General features: G+C 47.7%; 1 protein-coding gene across 1 annotated transcript in view; it reads left to right on the forward strand.

Annotated features, from left to right (window-relative positions):
• Window positions 1–20,811, forward strand: part of INPP5J (inositol polyphosphate-5-phosphatase J) — a 39,000-nt gene extending 18,189 nt beyond the window's left edge. Inside the window, exons 3-13 of the mRNA XM_058157999.1 lie at window positions 1,114–1,224; window positions 3,710–3,818; window positions 10,262–10,378; window positions 11,933–12,108; window positions 13,313–13,424; window positions 13,786–13,895; window positions 14,967–15,150; window positions 16,717–16,854; window positions 17,002–17,079; window positions 18,330–18,434; window positions 19,539–20,811. Coding sequence (XP_058013982.1) covers window positions 1,114–1,224; window positions 3,710–3,818; window positions 10,262–10,378; window positions 11,933–12,108; window positions 13,313–13,424; window positions 13,786–13,895; window positions 14,967–15,150; window positions 16,717–16,854; window positions 17,002–17,079; window positions 18,330–18,434; window positions 19,539–20,177 — 1,879 coding nt within the window. The 3' untranslated portion in view covers window positions 20,178–20,811. The remainder of the gene's footprint in view (window positions 1–1,113; window positions 1,225–3,709; window positions 3,819–10,261; window positions 10,379–11,932; window positions 12,109–13,312; window positions 13,425–13,785; window positions 13,896–14,966; window positions 15,151–16,716; window positions 16,855–17,001; window positions 17,080–18,329; window positions 18,435–19,538) is intronic.
• Window positions 20,812–21,120: the final 309 nt, after the last annotated feature.

Raw genomic sequence — 21,120 nt, forward strand, 5'->3', positions numbered from 1 at the left:
GAGATTTTGCAATATCCTTCCCCCAGGAGTGGGGTGGGAATGGGGACTTTGCAGTATCCTTCCCCTGGAGCGGGGTGGGAATGGACATTTTGCAATTTCCTTCCCCCAGGAGTGGGGAGGGAATGGACATTTTGCAGTATCCTTCCCCTGCCATGCCCACCAAGCCACGCCCACCACGCCCACCACGCCACGCCCACAGAACTGGTAGTAAAAAAAATTTGGATTTCGCCACTGATGAGAAGGCCCCCACAAATGGATCAGGAACCTAAATGGAATTAATATTCAGCTATGAAGCCGCTCCCTCTGACCCAGCGGGGAAAGATTTCGCCGGGGATGATGGGACTGTGCAACGGAAGGGCAAGACTCCTTGGTAGAAGTTCTCCAAATGGCTTTTCCCAAGGATCCTTCGAAGGGGCCTCTTCCTCCAACAGAGAGGTCAGCTCCAGAATGGACAACTCATCACAGCCAATCGGCCACAGTCAACTCAACATGGCCAACTTGCCATGGGTCAACTATGGGACAATTCAAGAGTTCCGTTTCATTATTTAAAATAACTTTTAGTTTTTGCCATTTCCATTTATATTCTCTCCCTCCTTTGGCATCCTTTCTTTAATGATTCCATCCCACCGTTTCTTCGATGTGAGTGTAACTGTCTTGTCTCGCGGCGAGTTGACCGTGAAGAGCTGGCTGTGCCTTTAATAGAATAACAGAAGAGTTGGAAGGGACTTTGGAGGTCATCCAGTCCAACCCCCCCCCTGCTACAGCAGGAGAGCAGGAGTTGGCCGTGGTGGTTGTTGTTGTTTTTTGCATTTATATCCCGCCCTTCTCCAAAGACTCAGGGCGGCTTACACTATGTCAAGCAATAGTCTTCATCCATTTGTATATTATACACAAAGTCAACTTATTGCCCCCAACAATCTGGGTCCTCATTTTACCTACCTTATAAAGGATGGAAGGCTGAGTCAACCTTGGGCCTGGTGGGACTAGAACCTGCAGTAATTGCAAGCAGCTGCTGTTAATAACAGACTACATTAGTCTGTTGAGCCACCAGAGGCCCCGCATCAGGTCTAACAAATGTTGGGGTAACGTGGTCGGTTTTTCCTTTCTCCACAGGATCACGGTTGTCACGTGGAACGTCGGCACCTCCATGCCCCCAAGCGACGTCACCTCCCTCCTGCACCTCAACCCCGGGGACTCCTGTGACAGCGACATGATCGCTATTGGGTAAGGAGAAGGGAAGATGCGTTGTTGTGACCTAGTCTCACTTAGGCATAAAGGACACCATTCGTCTTAAACAACCCTATTTTATTATAACAACTGGGAATTACTTCATTCTCAGCTTCGTCCAAATTAATTCCAGAACAAGTCCTTCAGAAAAAGTCCTTTGGCCTTATCACAAACCTTTGTCTTCTTTGGCACCCTGCCAAAGGCTTTCCTTGGCAAAGCCCCATGAAGTTCAGAAACAAGAGACGCCGACTAGAAACAAATGTAGCAATGTTGCTTTTCTACAAAGAGCCCAAGAGCTATTGCTGCTCTTTTAAGCCTTATGGGAGGGGCATGAAGAAGCCCTGTTTTCGCCTGGTTCCCGGGCAACTACCGGGCTGCCAATTGGCTGGAAATTTCCAGCTAGGCCTTCCCGTCGGATTCGGAAGGCCTTGCAAAGAAATCCATTCAGGGTTTTGTGGTGCGATCGCTACTCCGGCAGCAACGAGCCAATTCTGCAGAGAAAAACGGCAGACGGCGTCTCTCTTTTCCCAACCTGCCAAAGGGACCGTTTCATCACACACACACACACACACACACACACACACACACACAGAGAGAGAGAGAGAGAGAGAGAGAGAGAGGAATTGTGTGATTTACTGAATACTCAGCCATGAAACAGATCACACTTCTGGTTCCTTTGGAGGAATCCTTTCCCTCAATGCTGACCAGTATTGTGCTGCTCAGAGTATGTCCGGTTGGCACCTTCCATGGCAGGGAGAAGATGGTGGGGGGAGGGGCAATCCTTCTACAGGCTGTCTATGGAAGCTGGAAGGCACCAGAGGTGATGCTTTCCAAGAGACGATGAGGGAAGGCTGGAGCAGTCCTGGAGAATCCTTTCTGGCTGCTGGCAATAAAAATGGATTTGCTTCTTCGGTAAATTTGCATCTGGCATCAGAGCCGGCCTTGCAAATTGTTATTTGCGTTATCGTTGCTGGCTGCTGGGCAGCTGAGTTAAATATTTCACGACATATAGACAGGCTCAACCACGGGGAAGAAATATCCATCCGGTGCAGTTCCGAGCCTGGAGAAAGCCAGGAGAAAGACATTGGAAACATGGAAGATGATTGGAAAGATGGTTTAATGATGAAGCAGAACCACCTGGGTGCAGCTGGGGCAGCTGAACACATGGAGTTGAGAGTGGGATTTTTTTAAATATACCTTCTCTTGGGCTTTGCACTTGAGCTTCCTGTTCCTGTGCAAGGACATGTATTCTATTGGCTGTTGTAGGGGTTATGTAGGGGTCACCGCTGGCTCTATAGGTTGTCTGAGCTCCCAGGTTTGCTGGGAGTGATGCAATGAAGGGGTTTGGGTTCTACAAGGGTGTTGGGTAATTCCTTTTGTGGCTTAATGGCTTTTGTCCTGTTCGTTGAGAGTCGTTGAGGCCACTTGGAGGTTTATCTGTGTGGTGTGGCCATCTGTGTCCAGGTGGCCTCAACGCCTCTCTAAAAGAAATGCAAATAACCAGCTGCCTGCAAGGAGTATCAATCCTTCCGTTCCCCACCATCCGGTCAGAGCTGAAGAAGCTGCTGGTGGACCACAACACTTGTAGGGTTTTCAGGCGTTGTCAGCGTCAGCCTCCACTCCAAGCTTCACTCTGTTTGTGTTATATGTGTACAATTTGTATTCAGTAGTTAGATTGCAATGTCAGTATGTTAACGTAAAATAGCCATGGACCTAAGATGTATACTATCCTATTCAGATTAACAGAAGAGGCCGTGGTAGCTCAGGCTGTAAGAAGCCTGTTATTAAAACACAGCAGCCTGCAATTACTGCAGGTTCAAGCCCGGCCCAAGGTTGACTCAGCCTTCCATCCTTTATAAGGTAGGTAAAATGAGGACCCAGATTGTTGGGGGGGCAATAAGTTGACTTTGTAAATATACAAATAGAATGAGACTATTGCCTTATACACTGTAAGCCGCCCTGAATCTTCGGAGAAGGGCGGGATATAAATGTAAATAAAAAAAAGAGGGCCCTTTAAGAGTGTCGTCTGACATAAAAGAAGGAGGGAGGGGGGAGCAAAGGTTTGATATCAGCATAAACGCCAGCCAGACGGGCGGGCTTTCCAACAAACCCGGCATTCCTGAGATGATAAACTGCCGGAGACCTTCGGAAGAAGATTGTGGGGAGGGGCGAGAAGGAGCTGGCATTGGACCAGGCCTGCCTGACGTTTTTTGGGAAGGAGGGACTAACGAGGGGATATGGGATGTTAGCCATATTTTGTCTCAGATCAAAACTTTAAACAGCTGTAGTCCGGATGTATTTAGTAAAAGTACTTTTCTTTATTTCCAAATGAAGTCAAGGTGTATCCTTTCCTAAATATAATCAGAGACAGCCTGACATCTCTGGGGGCAGAAGCCGAGTTGCCCTTGGGAGAAGTCCCAGGGGGCAGCCGCTGGGTTGGAGGGCCCGGAGGGAAAGCTGACGATTTTGCACGCTTTTGCAGGCTGCAGGAAGTGAATTCCATGATCAACAAACGCCTGAAAGATGCGCTGTTCACCGACCAGTGGAGTGAAGTTTTCATGGAGGTGCTGAGCCGCTTTAATTTCGTCCTGGTAAGCCAGTGTTCCCCAAATCTTTCCGGCTTCGTGGACTGGCAGGGAGGGAGCGGGAGAGGGGACGGTTCTGTGTGAGTAAGTATGGGTAAGCATGCACAGCTGCATTGGTGCTGTCGTGTCCCACTCCTCCGCTGACGGCCGGGTCAGGGAAATCCGAATCAGGCGTGCCTCTGCAGCTCTGCCAAAGTCCTAGCAAAGTCCCCAGGGCAGGCAGGAGACCAGAAAGTGACTTCAGCAAGATATGTTTAGACTTTGCCTGACTCAGAGAATGCCAGAAAGCAGGTCCTTTATATAGGCCATGGGGTGTGGCTCCATGACTCAGCACTTATCCAGGCCTGCCCCTCCCTTCCTTCTGTTGCCTCCGCCTATCCAGTCTTCTGACGCGAGGGTCACTCCAGTCGGCAGCTGTTGGCAATTGACCTCCCTCAGGCTCACATGCTGTGGAGGAGAGGGAGGGATCTAGTTGCTCCGTTTGCCTGGGCATGGAGCCAGAGCTGGGGGCTGGAGGTATTTCCTCCTCTTCAGCCTGTCTGGGAATGGAGCCAGGGCTGGGGCCGGGAGGCATACTAGGACATTCCTCCGTGTTCGGAAGCAGATAAGAAGACCCCGGCTGAGCTGAGATTGGACGAGACACAACAGGTGCGAGCGTCCGGCACGTGAGCCCACCGTTCGTGCCAATGGAGCGTGCGCACACATGCTCGGGTGCTGCTCGTAAGAATGGGGAGCTGCGCACACCTGTGCTTTTTTTCCACTTCCTTGCCCTGGTTCTGAACGGCTCAAGGCCGGAGAATGGGCCGCAGACAAGAGGTCAGAGACCCCATTGTAAGCTTTGAGGAAAATCCAAACGTGAGTTGCAGAGTGACTGACAAAACAACGCAGGGCAACTATTAGGCAGCCTTAGATCCCTTTGACATGCGGAGGGCCAAAATCTGCGTTATTTTTGGCATTTGGGGGAGAATTTCAGGGAGTGATTTCTCTCCCCCGCCATTCCCCATCCCCCGGTCAGATCACTGTATCGGGTTTCAGCAGTTTTAAGGGAGGATAGAATAGAATAGAATAGAATAGAATAGAATAGAATAGAATAGAATAGAATAACAGAGTTGGAAGGGACCTTGGAGGTCTTCTAGCCCAACCCCCTGCTCAGGCAGGAAAACCCGACACCACTTCAGACAAATGGTTGCCCAATCTCCTCTTAAAAACTTCGTGTTGGACATTTACAACTTCTGGAGGCAAGTCGTTCCATTGATCCATTGTTCTCACTGTCAGGAAATTTCTTCTTGACTTCTAAGTTGCTTCTCTCCTTGATTAGTTTCCACCCACTGCTTCTTGTCCTGCCCTCAGGTGCTTTGGAGACTAGAATAGAATAACAGAGTCGGAAGGGACCTTGAAGGTCTTCTAGCCCAACCCCCTGCTTAGGCAGGAAACCTTATAACATTTCAGACGAATGGTTATCCAATCTCTTCTTAAAAACTTCCAGTGTTGGAGCAGTCACAACTTCTGGAGGCAAGTTGTTCCATGGGCCTCTGGTGGCTCAGACTGCTAAGACAGTCTGCTACTAACACTGCTGCAAGTTCAAGTCCCATCAGGCCCAAGGTTGACTCAGCCTTCCATCCTTTATAAGGTAGGTAAAATGAGGACCCAGATTGTTGGGGGCAATAAGTTGACTTTGTATATAATATACAAATGGATGAAGACTATTGCTAACATAGTGTAAGCCGCCCTGAGTCTTCGGAGAAGGACGGGATATAAATGCAAATAAAAAAAAAATTGTTCTCACTGTCAGAAAATTCCTCCTTAGTTCTAAGTTGCTTCTCTCCTGGATGAGTTTCCCCCCATTGCTTCTTGTCCTGCCTTCAGGGGCTTTGGAGAATAGCTTAACTCCCTCTTTGGGGCAGCCCCTGAGATATCAGAACACTGCTATCCTGTCTCCCCTGGTCGTCCTTTTCATCAAAGGCTTAGAAGGCTTAAGGCATTTAATTTTCCCTGCACCCGTCCTCCCGCACGTCATAACCCAGACACATGACGCTGAATGCCTGCCAGCTAAGCTGTGAAATGAATGAAGCTCTGGAGGATCTATGGATTCAGCTCACGTGGCCGAAGCAGGAGCCGCCTGCTCTTCTAAGCGAGCCCCTAAAACGGAGTTTCTCTACCGTGGCTGCTTTTACCAAGTGTGTATTTCAGCCGTGCTGGCTGGGGAGTTCTGGGAGTTGACATCCCCACATCTTAAAGCAGGAATTCCCAACTAGGGGGTCTCCGTGCCCCCTGGGGGGGTGGATGCAAGATGATTTTCCGGGGGTGTGTGTGAATGAAGACCAGGAGTCAGCAACCAGTGCTCTGGAGCCAAATGCGGCTCTTTCATCCCTCAGCTGCGGCTCCCTGTTACCAGTCAGCTCCACAACTGATAGGGCTTTCGGTTAGGATAGGTAGAGGAAAAAGGACGCCGCGCTAGGAGGAGACACTGTGGGGGGGGGAGGGACTGGACTTCTGGTTGGCTCCAGAATTGAAAGGTGGCGGTGGGGCTCCAGCTTAGGGCCTTTGTGGCTCTTTGGGTGTTAATGGTTTAGCCATTTCGAAATGATAGTTATACGTGCATTGAATTATTTACTTTCATAAGGGATGCGAGAATATATCGGAAGCCGAAGTGAATCCGGACAAAGGTGCCCTACTTCAAGGGCGGGCTGCTGGGGGTTCGAGAGAACTTCTAGCTAAGGTTCTGTGTAGTTCGGAGAACCCCTGAAATCCCACTCCTGGCTGGCCCCGCCCACCCCACCCCACCCCTCCCAGGAGTCACCACACAGCTTGTTTTGCATGCAGGTAAGTGCAGGGCACACGCAGAGGCTCGGGGAGGCCGAAAAACAGGCCTACCGGAAATTCGGGAAAGCCGGAAACAAACTCGTTTCTGGCCTCTGGTAGGCCTCCGGAGTCTGGGGAGGCTGTTTTCGCCCTCCCGGAGGCTTGAGGAAAGCCTCCGGAGCCTGGGGAGGGCAAAAACGCCTCCCCCCCACACCATGGTGCAGGAGGCCAAATAGATCACACCCACCGTGGACACACCCACCCAGCAACTGGGCAGAGGACCCCTTGCTAAATTTTTTTTTATTGAAAAAGTTTTACAACAACAATTACATTTTTTCCCCTCCCCCTCCCCTTCTTCCCCTCCTCCAAACCCCTCCCCGACTTCCCGGAGCAAACACAAGGTATAGTTCAATGAACAAACAGTCATCCATTAAATTTTTAAAATCTAACACAATTATAATCCTTCTCTTTCACAGAACCTGACTTCTTCCATTAAAATCAAAAACAACGTCCTTCATTCAAAGGCAACCTGAAGTTTCTTAATCTGATATCTATTTTGAATATAATCAATCCAATTCTTCCATTCATTTAAATATTTTTCTTGCTAAAATTTTTAAAGCCCACCCCTGCCCTACCCCTGCGAGTTATTGGCCCCAAAGGAGGTGGTACGCAACTTGGGCGTCCTCCTGGATGGACGGCTGTCCTTTGATGAACACCTGGCGGCCGTCTCCAGGAGGACCTTTTACTAAGTTCGTTTGGTTCGCCAGTTGCGTCCCTTCCTTGACTGAGATGCCTTATGCATGGTCACTCACGCTCTGGTTACATCTCGGTTGGATTATTGCAATGCTCTCTACATGGGGCTGCCATTGAGGTGCACCCGGAGACTGCAGTTAGTCCAGAATGCGGCTGCGCGAGTAGTAATGGGAGCCACACGTGGCTCCCACGTAACATCATACTACGCAGTTTGCACTGGCTTCCTGTGGTCTTTCGGGTGCGCTTCAAGATTTTGGTTACCACCTTTAAAGCGCTCCGTGGCTTGGGACCCGGGTACTTACGAGACCGCCTGCTGTTACCTTATGCCTCCCACCGACCTGTACGCTCCCACAGAGAGGGTCTTCTCAGGGTGCTGTCCGCCAAACAATGTCGGCTGGCGGCCCCCAGGAGCAGGGCCTTCTCTGTTGGAGCTCCTACGCTCTGGAACGAACTTCCCCCTGGCCTACACCAAGTGCCTGATCTTCGGACCTTTCGCCATGAGCTGAAAATGCACTTATTTATTCAAGCGGGACTGGCATAATAGTTTTATTAATTTTAAATTGGGTTTTTATTGTCTTAGGGTTTTTAAATTTTTAAATTTTAATATTGGCCTTTTTGTAATTTGCTTAGTTTTAAATCTTGGTTTTAAATTGTATGTATATCAACTTTTTATCTTTGGCTGTACACCGCCCTGAGTCCTTCGGGAGAAGGGCGGTATAAACATTTAATAAATATATAAATTTAATAAATAAATACTTGCTGAAGCAAACCCAGCATAAACACAGAGGAGCCCAGTAATTAGACATAAATGGGTTTACTGGATCAGCCCCTTTCCTGGCTCTGCGCACACTGAGTCCTAAATTAATTGATCAAATAATATTCAGGCCACACACTCCGAGCGGCCGAAAATGAACCGAGCAGGGCTTCCACTCGGTTTTTCATTGATACAGCCAAGTTTGTCGAACAGCGCATTGCTATGCCCCGGGCGTTTGGGACCGAGTCCCAGTTTTCCTTCCTTCCCTTTGAAAAAAAGAGCCACAACATTGGAGTTGACGGGTGGGTGGAGCAGTTGCACAATGCACCATTACATGCCAACGCACACGCGTGTGTCATTGACCAAGGTGAAAGTTTTCCCCGCTTCATTTTTGTGCCAGCGAACGCTTGGGGTTTTAGTTTTGCTTTTTTGGGGAGAGAATATTGTGCGAATGCAACCCGTATTCTTTTCTCTCAAGGGTGTGTGATTGTGTGTGTGTGTATGTGTGTGTGTGTGTGTGCTTTCCTGCAAGAAAAGGGGAAAAAAATTGTGGTCAAGATACCAGCTCAGCCAGTCTCTTGCGTTCTTTACATTATCTGGCAGCGCAAAAATGGAATTTGAAATCTGCTTGGCGTAAAAAATAAAGACTGGGGGCTTTCCTGAAACAGTTCTCTGTGGGGCTAGCAATGGGGCGCTTCCCCATATATTGTGAGTCTGTCCTGGTGTGAGTTGTTTAAGAGATTTGGATGGCCTGGATAACGCAGGATCAGGATTATGGGAGCTGGGAGAGGCCTGGATGTGGAGTTCAATGCAAGGGTGAAATGCTCCCGGTTCAGACCGGATCGCCCGATCCGGTAGCGATGGTGGTGGGTGGTTCGGAGAACCGGTAGCAAGAATCCCTGCCCCCGCCGCCCCAGCTGAGCCACGAGATCATCAGAGGGTTTTTTTTTTTACTTTTAAAAGCATTTTTTCTTCAGCGGAAAAAATGCTTTTAAAAGTAAAAAAAAAAGCCTCTGACGATCGCGCGACTCAGCTGGGATCGTCAGAGGCTTTTAAGAGCATTTTTTCTACAAACTCTTCCGCCAAAGAAGTAACTCTGCTTACGCGGTAACGCAGTGGCTCAGTGGCTAAGGCGCTGAGCTTGTCGATAGAAAGGTTGGCAGTTCAGCGGTTCGAGTCCCTAGTGCCGCATAACAGGGTGAGCTCCTGTCCCAGCTTCTGCCAACCTAGCAGTTCGAAAGTGCGTAAAAAATGCAAGTAGAAAAATAGGGACCACTTTGGTGGGAAGGGAACAGCGTTCCGTGCGCCTTTGGTGTTGAATCATGCCGGCCACATGACCACAGAGACATCTTCGGACAGCGCTGGCTCTTCGGCTTTGAAACGGAGATGAGCACTGCCCCCTAGAGTCGGGAATGACCAGCACATACGTGCGAGGGGAATCTTTACCTTTTAAACTCTTCATTTTCTTCATAAGGTATCTTATAATAAAAACACAGTAATAACATTAAACATGGTTATTCTCATCATACTCATGTTATCCATTGCCATTTTATTCTTATCTTTATCTTAATGCATTTTCTGTTCTTCTTATTGCCTGCAGAAGTTGTAAATGCTCCAACACTGGAAATTTTAAAGAAAATGTTGGATAGCCATTTGTCTGAAATGGTGTAGGGTTTCCTGCCTGGGCAGGGGGTTGGACTAGAAGACCTCCAAGGTCCCTTCCAACTCTGATGATGATGATGATATTATTATTATTATTATTATTATTATTATTATTATTATTATTATTATTATTATTATTATCCTCTCCCTTTATTTCCAATTTCCTTTTTTATTCCCTCTAACCATGGGCAAAATTCTTCCCATATCATATAATAATCAGTTTGCTCTTTCTCCTTAATTGCTTAATCTCCTTAATCGAAAGTGTTGGAAAGAAGAAAGTGTCGATATTTCTTTTTTTATTTTTGTCTGTTTTTTTAAAAAAAAATCTGTTTAATAAAAAAATATTTAAAAAGAGAATGTGGATCTGGCTGGTGTTTCCCCAAGGAGCGCTCTAGTCCTCGCCTTTTTTTTTTTTTTGGCAACGGTGGAGGTTCAGAATTGGAACTCGGGGCCTTCCTTTCTCTTTTGCTGTTTTCAGGTGAGCACGGTAAGGATGCAAGGAGTTATCCTGTTTGTCTTTGCCAAGTACTACCACCTGCCTTTCCTACAGGACATCCAGACGGACTGCACCAGGACAGGACTCGGCGGTTACTGGGTAAGTGAGTTGCCAAGATCTATTCGTTACCCTCTTGTTCTTTTACATTTTTTGCTTTTTTTTTTCAGAGGTTTGGGATAGTTTTTATTTATTTATTTATTTACATTTATATCCCGCCCTTCTCCGAAGACTCAGGGTGGCTTACAGTGTATAAGGCAATAGTCTCATTCTATTTGTATATTTACAAAGTCAACTTATTGCCCCCCCAACAATCTGGATCCTCATTTTACCTACCTTATAAAGGATGGAAGGCTGAGTCAACCTTGGGCCGGGCTTGAACCTGCAGTAATTGCAGGCTGCTGTGTTCTAATAACAGGCTTCTTACCAGCCTGAGCTACCACGGCCCTTAAAAGTGGCAGAAGTTTCATAAATGCTGATGGCACCCATGGCTCTCCTTAAAGCTCCTGAGCCCAACTGCCCAATAGCACTAGTACTTAGACTTATATACCGCTTCACAGTGCTTTCCAGGCCCCTCTAAGCGGTTTACAGAGTCAGCCTATGGCCCTCCCAACAATCTGGGTCCTCGTTTTACCCACCTCCGAAGGATGGAAAGCTGAGTCAACCTTGAGCCAGTGAGATTTGAACTGCTGTCAGTGGGCAGAGTTAGCTTGCAATACTATATTCTAACCACTGTTCCACTACAGGAGGGGAGGGAGGGAAGGAAGGAAAGAAGGGAAGGAGGGAGGGAGGGAGGGAGGGAGGGAGGGAGGGAGGAAGGAAGGAAGGAAGGAAGGAAGGAAGGAAGGAAGGAAGGAAGGAAGGAAGGAAGGAAGGAAGGAAGGAAGGAAGGAAGGAAGGAAGGAAAGTAGCACTATCAATAACACTTAGACTTATATATCTCATAAAATTATCCGCCACAATGACTACTGTCAATGACTACTTCAGCTTCAATCACAACAATACTCAAGCAAATAATAGATACAGACTCAAGGTAAACCGCTCCAAACTTGATTGCAGGAAATATGACTTCAGCAACAGAGTGGTCAATGCCTGGAATGCACTACCTGACTGTGGTTTCTTCCCCAAACCCCCAAAATTTTAACCTCAACACTGGCTACTGTTGACCTCACCCCACTCCTAAGAGCTCTCTAAGGGGGCGTGTGTAAGAGCACCAGCGTGCCTACCATCCCTGTCCTAATGTTCCCTTTAATTGTATTCATTTTATGTATTCAATTCATGCTTGTACTTACATATATTATCTAATATATCGACAAATAAATAAATACATAAGCAAGCAAGCAATGGGTGGAAACTAACCAAGGAGAGAAGCAACTTAGAACTAAGGAGAAATTTCCTGACAGTGAGAACAATTAACCAGTGGAACGACTTGCCTCCAGAAGTTGTGAAGGCTCCAACACTGGAAGTTTTTAAGAAGAGATCGGATAACCCTTTGTCTAAAGTGGTGTAGGGATTCCTGCCTAAGCAGGGGGTTGGACTAGAAGACCTCCAAGGTCCCTTCCAACTCTGTTATTCTATTCAAGTCTAGTCTAGTCTAGTCTTTCCTCTATCCCCTTTGGCTCTCCGGCCCATTGCTTCTTTGCCTTCCTCCTTCAGGGCAACAAGGGAGGTGTGAGTGTCCGCCTGTCCATCTTCGGGCACATGGTCTGCTTCTTGAACTGCCACCTGCCGGCGCACATGGAGAAGGCGGAGCAGCGGAAGGAGGACTTCACCACCATCCTCCACCTGCAGCAGTTCGAGGGCCCCTCGGCCAACGGTATTCTTGACCACGAGTGAGTACCGGCGCTCGTGTCCTTCCAGGCTGGGCGAAAAGAGCCCAGGAGGGCAGGAGAAGTGGGTATGTCCTTTGGCCGGTTCTACTCTCTTTGGGAAGAAGCCCGGTTTGTTCAGAAGGTCCATTTTGGTGACTACACGATCAATGATGGATGGAATTTGCCCCCACCCAGTCCCGCATACCGCACCAAAGGCCAGTTGAAGCCAGTGTTTAGAAACATCAGATAAATGACACTTAAAATCAGGTGTGGGATTCAGCCGGTTCGCACCGGTTCAGGCGAACCAGATGTTAATTTCTATTAGAAAGTAATGTTCTATTCTATTCTATTCTATTCTATTCTCCTCTCCTCTCCTCTCCTGTCCTCTCCTTTCTTCTTTCCTTATTCCATTCCATTCCATTCCATTCCACTCCACTCTTATTCTATTCTATTCTATTCTATTCTATTCTGTTCTGTTCTGTTCTGTTCTGTTCTGTTCTGTCCTCTCCTGTCCTCTCCTGTCCTCTCCTTTCTTCTTTCCTTATTCCATTCCATTCCATTCCATTCCATTCCACTCCACTCTTATTCTATTCTATTCTGTTCTGTTCTGTTCTGTTCTGTTCTGTTCTGTTCTGTCCTGTCCTGTCCTGTCCTGTCCTGTCCTATCCTATCTACTCTACTCTACTCCATTCCATTCCATTCCATTCCATTCCATTCCATTCCATTCCATATTTTCTATTCTATTCTATTCTATTCTTTCCTTATTTCATTCCATTCCATTCCATTCTGCTCCACTCCACTCCTATTCTATTCTATTCTATTCTATTCTATCTATTCTACTCTACTCTACTCTACTCTATTCCATTCCATTCCATTCCATTCCATTCCATATTTTCTATTCTATTCTATTCTATTCTATTCTATTCTATTCTATTCTATTCTATTCTATTCTATTCTATTCTATTCTATTCTATTCTATTCTACTCTATTCTACTCTATTCTATTCTATTCTCTCTACTCTACTCCATTCCATTCCATATTTTCTCTTCTCTTCTCTTCTCTTCTCTTTCTATTCTTTCTAACGGGTGAGGAATGAGCTGGCTTTGCAGATGAAAAGGAAGATCCCATATCTTAACAGTTATCCTGTTAAAGATTATATTGTTAAAGGTTTTATTGTTAAAGCTTTCCCATTATTTCCTTCGCCTTCCCTTTGTCTCCCCTGCAGCCTCATCTTCTGGTTTGGGGATCTCAACTTTCGCATCGAGACGCTGGACATCCGCTACGTGAAATACGCCATCGACAACAGCATCCTCCATCAGCTCTGGGAGAAAGACCAGGTGAGACATACCTGTGTGTGCAGAGTGTGAGTGCAGGGGGGGGGGGAGGGAAGGGGAGAGAAGAACGGGAAGTAGCAGCTTGTATGATCGACGCATTCTCCTGGTGAGGTCAATCCATCAGAACAGAGCTGGAAGGGACCTTGGAGGTCATCTAATCCAACCCTGCTCCAGCAGGACATTGTTAGTGAGTTTCTGTCTTTTGATCCCCCAGTCACATAGCCACGCCCACCCAGTCACATGACCCCTCTCCCCACCACCAAGCCACGCCCACCAAACCACCCCCACAGAACCGGTAGGCAAGAAATGTAGATTTCACCCCTGGCTTTGCCCTCCTGCAGCTTTGCCCTCTCTCCTCCTGCAGCTTAACATAGCGAAAAACACCTGGCCCATCCTGAAGGGATTTCAAGAGGGGTTCCTCAACTTCCCCCCGACCTTTAAATTCGACGTGGGAACTAACATGTATGACACCAGGTACCGCAGGACAATTGGCGGGTTGGGTTGGGGATGAGTGGTCGGAGAGATAAGAGCAGTGGTGGGATTCAGCCGGTTCGCACCGCTTTGGGAGAACCGGTTGTTAACTTTCTGAGCAGTTTGATGAACTGGTTGTTGGAAGAAATCGTTAGGGCAGAGAACCGGTTGTTAAATTTCTTGAATCCCACCACTGGATAAGAGGGATTGATTGATTGATTGACTGTTATGACCCAGGCCCAAGTAGGTAGTAGTGAAAACTCAGTCAGTGTAAAAACAAACAAACTTTATTCGAACAGCTGAGAATTACTTCATTCAACTTTAGTTCAACTAAATTAAAGCAAATTCCTCCCAACACAAATTCCTCAGTCCTATCGCAAACCTTGGTCCGATTAGGTAAACTGCCAAGGGCCTTTCTTGGCAAACGTTCAGAAGATGCCGATACAAAAATAAATGCAAGACATAGGTGAAGCAGAAGACGAAGCTACCAACATTGTTTTCCGGCAAAGCCCCAAACGCCGTTGCTGGTCTTTTAAGCCTTATGAGAGGGGCCAATCATCTCTTGGCCTTACTCCTGAGTCGTCCTCTTTGCTTGAACTGCTCTTTCCTTCTGGGAGCTCTTCTCATGCCTGTACTAGGAACAGGCTCCTCCTGTTCCTCTGCCTCACTACTGTCAGCCTCTGGAGGTTCCAGAATCCGCACCTCACTCCCCGATGGCCATGGCCCCACCTCTGCCTCCAATGCAGAGCCCTCCTGGGCCTTCCCCATCCTCCAGGACTGGCCCATGTTCTTCCTCAGCCTCATCGCTGTCTGACTCCATTGCCAGCTCCACAGGCAGCTGGCGGACCACAACGTTGACGTACGACAACAAGGGAGCCCAAATCCTCTGGGGTTAAGTGAGACATAGCGTCATGCCCCCCATTGGCATCTGAATCTGTGGGGGAAGATGAGCTGGAACTGGCCCCCTGGTGCCCCAAAGGTTAAGGGCCACTGATTTACAGAATGCACACTGTGTGTGTTATCCCAGCCTCCACTTAGGGCCTCACTTCCTGTCCTTTCTGTTGTGCCCTGCAGTGCTAAGAAGCGGAAACCAGCTTGGACGGACCGTATCCTATGGAAGATCAAAAGTGGGGCCCACCCAGTGCATTCTGGGAGATCCAGCGGTGGGAACCTGACTGTGACCCAGCTGTGCTATTGCAGCCATATGGAGTACACTGTAAGCGACCACAAGCCTGTGGTCTCCATTTTTTCAGTACAGGTGAGTGCACAGCCCTGTTGATACACACAGACACACACACCTGAGCCTGTGGATAGTTGTGGTTGTGCCACTGAGACCGTTAACCTGTTTTTAGGAAGAAACCTTTCCTCACCTTTGGCCATGTTCCAACTGTGACCTTCAGTTACAATTACCACATGCTAGTCTTGTCTGCTCAGAAACACTATTAAATGAACTGTTGTAAGTTCCTGGAGAGAAAAGGATGGAGGAGAGTAAGCTATAAAATGTGCTTCTTCTATTTCATTCCTGCTTTTTGCTGTTGTAAATCGAGGACTACCTGTGTACCCAGCCTGGAAATGAAACACCTTCAGGCAAACAGCCAAGCTTATAAGAGCACCAAGGACTCCGCGAAACGGTAAAGATTTAAAAACAAGCGTTATTTTAAAAACAATCAAACAATACATTATTTAAAATGCAAACCAGCAGGCCCAGGAGAGAGAAAGGATATTCACAGTGAGGGAGTGAAGAACGATGAATGATGAACAATGCTTCAATGAATGCAACGTCCTACCAGTCAATGACTACTTCAGCTTCAACCGCAATAATACACGGGCAAACAATAGATACAAACTCAAGGCAAACCACTCCAAACTCGATTGCAGAAAATACGACTTCAGCAATAGAGTGGTCAACGCCTGGAAGGCTCAACCCGACTCGGTTGCTACATCCTCAAACCCCCACAATTTCAACCTTAAACTGTCTACCGTGGACCTCACCGCATTCCTAAGAGGTCCGTAAAGGGGGCGTGCATAAGCGCACCAGGGTGCCTATCGTCCCTATCATACTCTCCAGTGGTGAAATGCTACCGGTTCGCACTGGTTCGGGCGAACCAATGTTGATAAAAACTACCAGTTCAGGCAAATCGGCAGTAAAAAAAAGCTACCGGTTTCTCTGAATCGGTATTTCCAACGATCAGCTGTGCCGCGTGATTTGAAATCGCTAGAAAGCAGGAAAGTTCTACTTACCTTCCCAAGTCTCCTTTTTCTGTGCAAAGCATGCGTTTAGTGCGTACTGCGCCTGCACACTCACCACGCGTTTGGCGTGCACCGCACACGCACGGCCAGCGAACTGGTGGCAAACCAGTTCGGATTTCACCCCTGCTACTGTTCTTGTTTATTTGTACTCATTTCCTGTGTTCATCTCCATGTTTATACTTATACCTGTTATCTTGTATATGTTTGATAAACTAAATAAATTAATTAAATGAATAAATGAATAAATTAATTAAAATAAAATGCAATAAAATAATAAAATAAATTAAAATATATAATAAAATAAAATAAATAATAAAATAAAATAAAATAATAAATAACGTGAAATGAAATAAAAAATAATGAAATAAAATAAAATAAAATAATAAAATAATAAAATAAAATAAAATAAGATAAAATAAAATAAAATAAAATAAAAAAATAATATATATATATATATATATATATATATATATATATATATATATATATATATATATATATATATATATATATATATATATATATATATATATATATATATATATATAATTGATGGTCCTTCCTCTTCTGGCAGTTTGGTTCCCGAGCCGATGTGCCATTGGTGGAGCTCCAAGTGGCCGATGAGTGGACCAAGCCGGAGCAAGCCGTAGTCCACTACCGGACTTCTTCAGCTTTCCACCGCAGTTCCTGGGATTGGATCGCCCTCTATCGGGTAAGAATTGGTTGGGTGAAATGGTTAGCATCCTAAAAGACAGTGTGAACTCTTCCCAACCGGTGGGCAGATAAGCAGAATGATCTGGGTATCTCAGCAGCCACAAGGGGGCACTGTGAAAACTTCTCGTGATTTCTGCCCCCTTAGGTGGGTTTCCGGCACTGCAAGGACTACATAGCCTATGTATGGGCCAAGCAGGAAGACACGGAGAGCCACCTCTACCAGGTAAATATAACATGAGCAAACAGAGCTTCAGTACTGTTTGAGTCATCGGCGTCGAGGGAGATAAGAGAGGCACTTGGCAGACGCTTGCTATTTTGCTGCCAGAGCTGATAGTGCCGGCTAATTAAGCCATCGTTCGGACGGAGGCGAAGGGGGACAGAACAGCTTCCTCTCTGGCAGGCCAAAAGATTTGGTTTCAGGAAAAGGCGATATCCAAGGCGGAGGGCTGACTCGATGGTTATATTTGCGCCGTGGGGACATGTCCTCCCCCAGTGAGCAATTTCATTGGGGAAGCCCAGGCCTGAGCCTTTTCTTGAACCCGGAGTTCACTGAGTGATCCAGCCACTCATCTTGTCTCTGTCCAACCTCACAGAGTTGGCATTACGAGAACGAAATGACCAGAGGGAAGATGGGATAGGAATTAGCAGAAGAATAGAGTAGAATAGAGTAGAGTAGAGTAGAGTAGAGTAGAGTAGAGTAGAGTAGAGTAGAGTAGAGTAGAAAATGAATAGAATAGAATAGAATAGAATAGAATAGAATAGAATAGAATAGAATAGAATAGAATAGAATAGAATAGAATAGAATAGAATAGAATAGAATAGATCAACCCTAACTGCTCTTTAGAAGGCCAGATCCGGAAGAGGAAACTCAAATCCTTTGGCCACCTAATGAGAAGGAAGGACTCCCTGGAGAAGAGCCGAATGCTGGGAACGATGGAGGGCAAAAGAAGAAGGGGACGGAGGAGAACGAGGTGGCTGGATGGAGTCACTGAAACAATCGGCGTGAGCTTCAATGGACTCCAGAGGATGGTGGAGGACAGGAAGGCCTGGAGGAACGTGGTACAGGACATGACTTCGCAACTAACAACAACAAATAGAATATGGAATATAGAATATAGAATATAGAATATAGAATATAGAATATAGAATATAGAATATAGAATATAGAATATAGAATATAGAATATACAATATACAATATACAATATACAATATACAATATACAATATACAATATACAATATCGAATAGAAAATATGGAGTGGAGTGGAGTGGAGTACAAGAAGAGAAGAGAGGGGAGGGGAGAGGAGAGTAAAGGAGAGGAGAGGAGAATTAGAATCAGAATTAGAATCAGAATTATTAGAATGGTTGGTTGGTTGGTTGGTTGGTTGGTTGGTTGGTTGGTTGGTTCGTTTGTGGATCATTTTCTGCTGGACTTCCATCTCCCCAACCCTTTTTCTCTCTTCCATCTCCAGCTAACCTTTCCCGAAGAGTCCCTGCCTAAAGGAAAGGGAGATTACATCCTTGGCTACTACAGCAACAACAGCAGCTGCATGGTGGGGGTGACAGATCCCTTCCAGGTGAGCATGTGAAGGGCAGGACATCATGTACTTTTTTCGTTTACATGGAATGACTATCCCTACGTCAATGACTCTGACTACATTCCTGGTGCTTGGCAACCAGCTCACATTTATGATCAGTCGCGGTGTCCCGTAGACACAGGAACAAATGATTCGCAACGTTTGCTTGCTGGTTTGCTTAAGCTTGGCATGACTCACGACCAAAATTGCTGTCCCAATTTGGTCATAATTAGATGTCCATGGAACTGGATCTTTTTATTGTTTTCTATGACTTTCATTCCTTTTGAAATCCAGTTGTGATGCACACAACAGCATACGAGAACTCCGGTCGTTTAGTTCAGTAGCTGCGGCAACTGTAACGGCAACGAAGGTGTGACTGTGCTTTTGGCCAGGAGACCTTTGTCTGGGATGGAAGGGGACCCCTCACCCTGGCTAACTCACCAGGGACAATTCAACAAGTCAATTCTTTAAACTACTTATTTTAATTTTTGTCATTCCCATTTCATGTTGTCCCTTCTGTGGTGGCCTTTCTTTAATTATTCTGTCCCACTATTTATTCGATATACGTGTAACCTTTGTCCCACGGTGAGTTGGCCGCGGCAAGTTGGCCATGACCTGTTGAGTGCAACTCTGTGTGGTTGCGTTTCCACAAAGAACTACACAAGGGTTGGGTTGTGTACCGGTGATGAAAGTCAGCCCAATCTATCCGGCTTGCCTGATCCGGTAGGGACGGCGGCGGGAGGTTCCGCCCAACCCTAACCCCCACCCCCACCCCCGGACGTCATGATGTCCTGTTTTTGACTTTCTATGCATGCGCAGAAGGCTCTGCACATGTGTGGAGGAGGCGTGTGCAAGTGCTCACATTTCCTATCCGGTAGCAAACATAAGTGCATTTTGCCCTTGTGTTGTACGGCCAGCGTGTTCTGGAAACCCAACGGTTGTCTTTGCGTGTTGGGGCTGATCCAGGCATTATCTGAAGGGTTCATAGATATATTGTGTGAACAGAGCAACTCTATTCCAAGAGTCCAAGGTGATGTATGAACAGTGTTCGTGATTTGAGAAAAATTGACTTTCATTCCCCCTCCCCTCAATTTCCCGGTCTAGATTTCCTTGCCCACCTTGGAGCAAGTCAGCAGCGCCACGGACAGCACCAACAGCACCTCCGAAGAGGATGACGACAGCACGCTGGTGCTCCTTGGCCCCAAATCCCGTAGCCCCAGCCCCGGCAAGATGCACCGTCACCGTAGCCGCAGCCCCAGCTTGGCCAAGTTCCAGGGCCTGCTCTTGCGCTCCTCCAGCCGTGATCAAGGGGCCAGCCGCAGCCCCTCACCCCAGGGACGCCGCCACAGCACCATTCTGAAGGCGGACATTCCCAGCATCCAGTTTTCCAAGGACAGCCCACGGCACCGCTCCAAGTCGCGGGAGATGGTGCAGAACGCTGAGACCTCCTCCTCCTCCTCTGCCTCCTCCTCCTCCTCTACCACCTCCCAGGCTCGGACAAGCTGGCGCTTTGAGGAGACTCCGCTGTCCCGGGCCGATCCATGGAATCTGGGATTGCTGCCTGCTGTGCGTTTGGAGACGGTGGACCGAGTCATGGGCTCCCGACGTGACAGCTCTGACCCGAGTCTGCCTGGACGAAGGATGAGCCCCACCAGCCCCACAGCGGGGATCGCGGCCCTCTTCAGTACTTCCCCACAAGAGGGAGCACCCCATGGTAGCCACAGCTGCGATACCAGACACTAAGGCAGCAGAGCCTACCGGGCAACCATCCTGCGTAGCGTGCGTGACGATGCCCTTTGCCCACTCCTCTCTTGGCCTGCCTTGCACACCCTCAATGCAGCTGTCCCGATGGGGCGCAGGCCCAGACGAGGAGCTGCCCTGGTGCCGCCCCATCCCATCAGCTTGACAGTTGCCCTGTGTATACATCAGAGCCCGACCAACGGCCTGACCCCTCCTGTGCTGCTCTCACCCCTTGACCTCCTTGGGGACAGCCCTTTCTCCCACCAAACACCGAGATCGGCACCCCCAAACTGGATCCCCGTAACACTGTTTCGGCCTGTCACAAGGAGGACCAGCTGTAGGATGGAGCCCCTCTGTCTCCCCTTCATCCGGAGCATCCCGAAGCTTCCCGGCGGTTGGCCGATGAGCTCAGAAGCGTCCAGCTTGAAGACAGGGAGAGAGGGGCACAATAAGGAGGAAAGGAGGAGGCGGCCATTTCCAGAAGCCTCCATGTTGTAAACGCTGAGGGCCCAACCAGGCTCATGGTGATTGAGACCACCACCCCCTGCAAAATCCCAGCCAGCGCCAGCAACCGCCATGCCCAGGGGGAGGGTGTCAAACCAAGGCTGAAGACGGAGGGCAACTTTGAATGTAGAACTCTGGCCAGGGAGAGGCGGGGGGGGGGAAACGGACTGGGAAGTGGGAGGGCTGGTCTCTCTCTCCAGATTGGGGACCTTTCCCGGGACGAGTTCAGAGTTGAGAACAATCTGTCCTACCTCTCTCTTACTCCCCAATAAATCATCTTACAAATGCTGCAGGAGGCTGGGTCTGCCCTCACAGCGCAGGGGGGGGGCAGTGGGTAGCTGAGAAGATGGGACGCCCCCCTCCACACCTACGGCTCAGTGTCCTTCCTTCCTTCCTTCCTTCCTTCCCCCCAGGGGTGAAATCCAGCAGGTTCTGACAGGTT

Source organism: Ahaetulla prasina, chromosome 15 (assembly GCF_028640845.1).
Source record: "Ahaetulla prasina isolate Xishuangbanna chromosome 15, ASM2864084v1, whole genome shotgun sequence".
In the NCBI taxonomy this organism is placed as follows: Eukaryota; Metazoa; Chordata; class Lepidosauria; order Squamata; family Colubridae; genus Ahaetulla; species Ahaetulla prasina.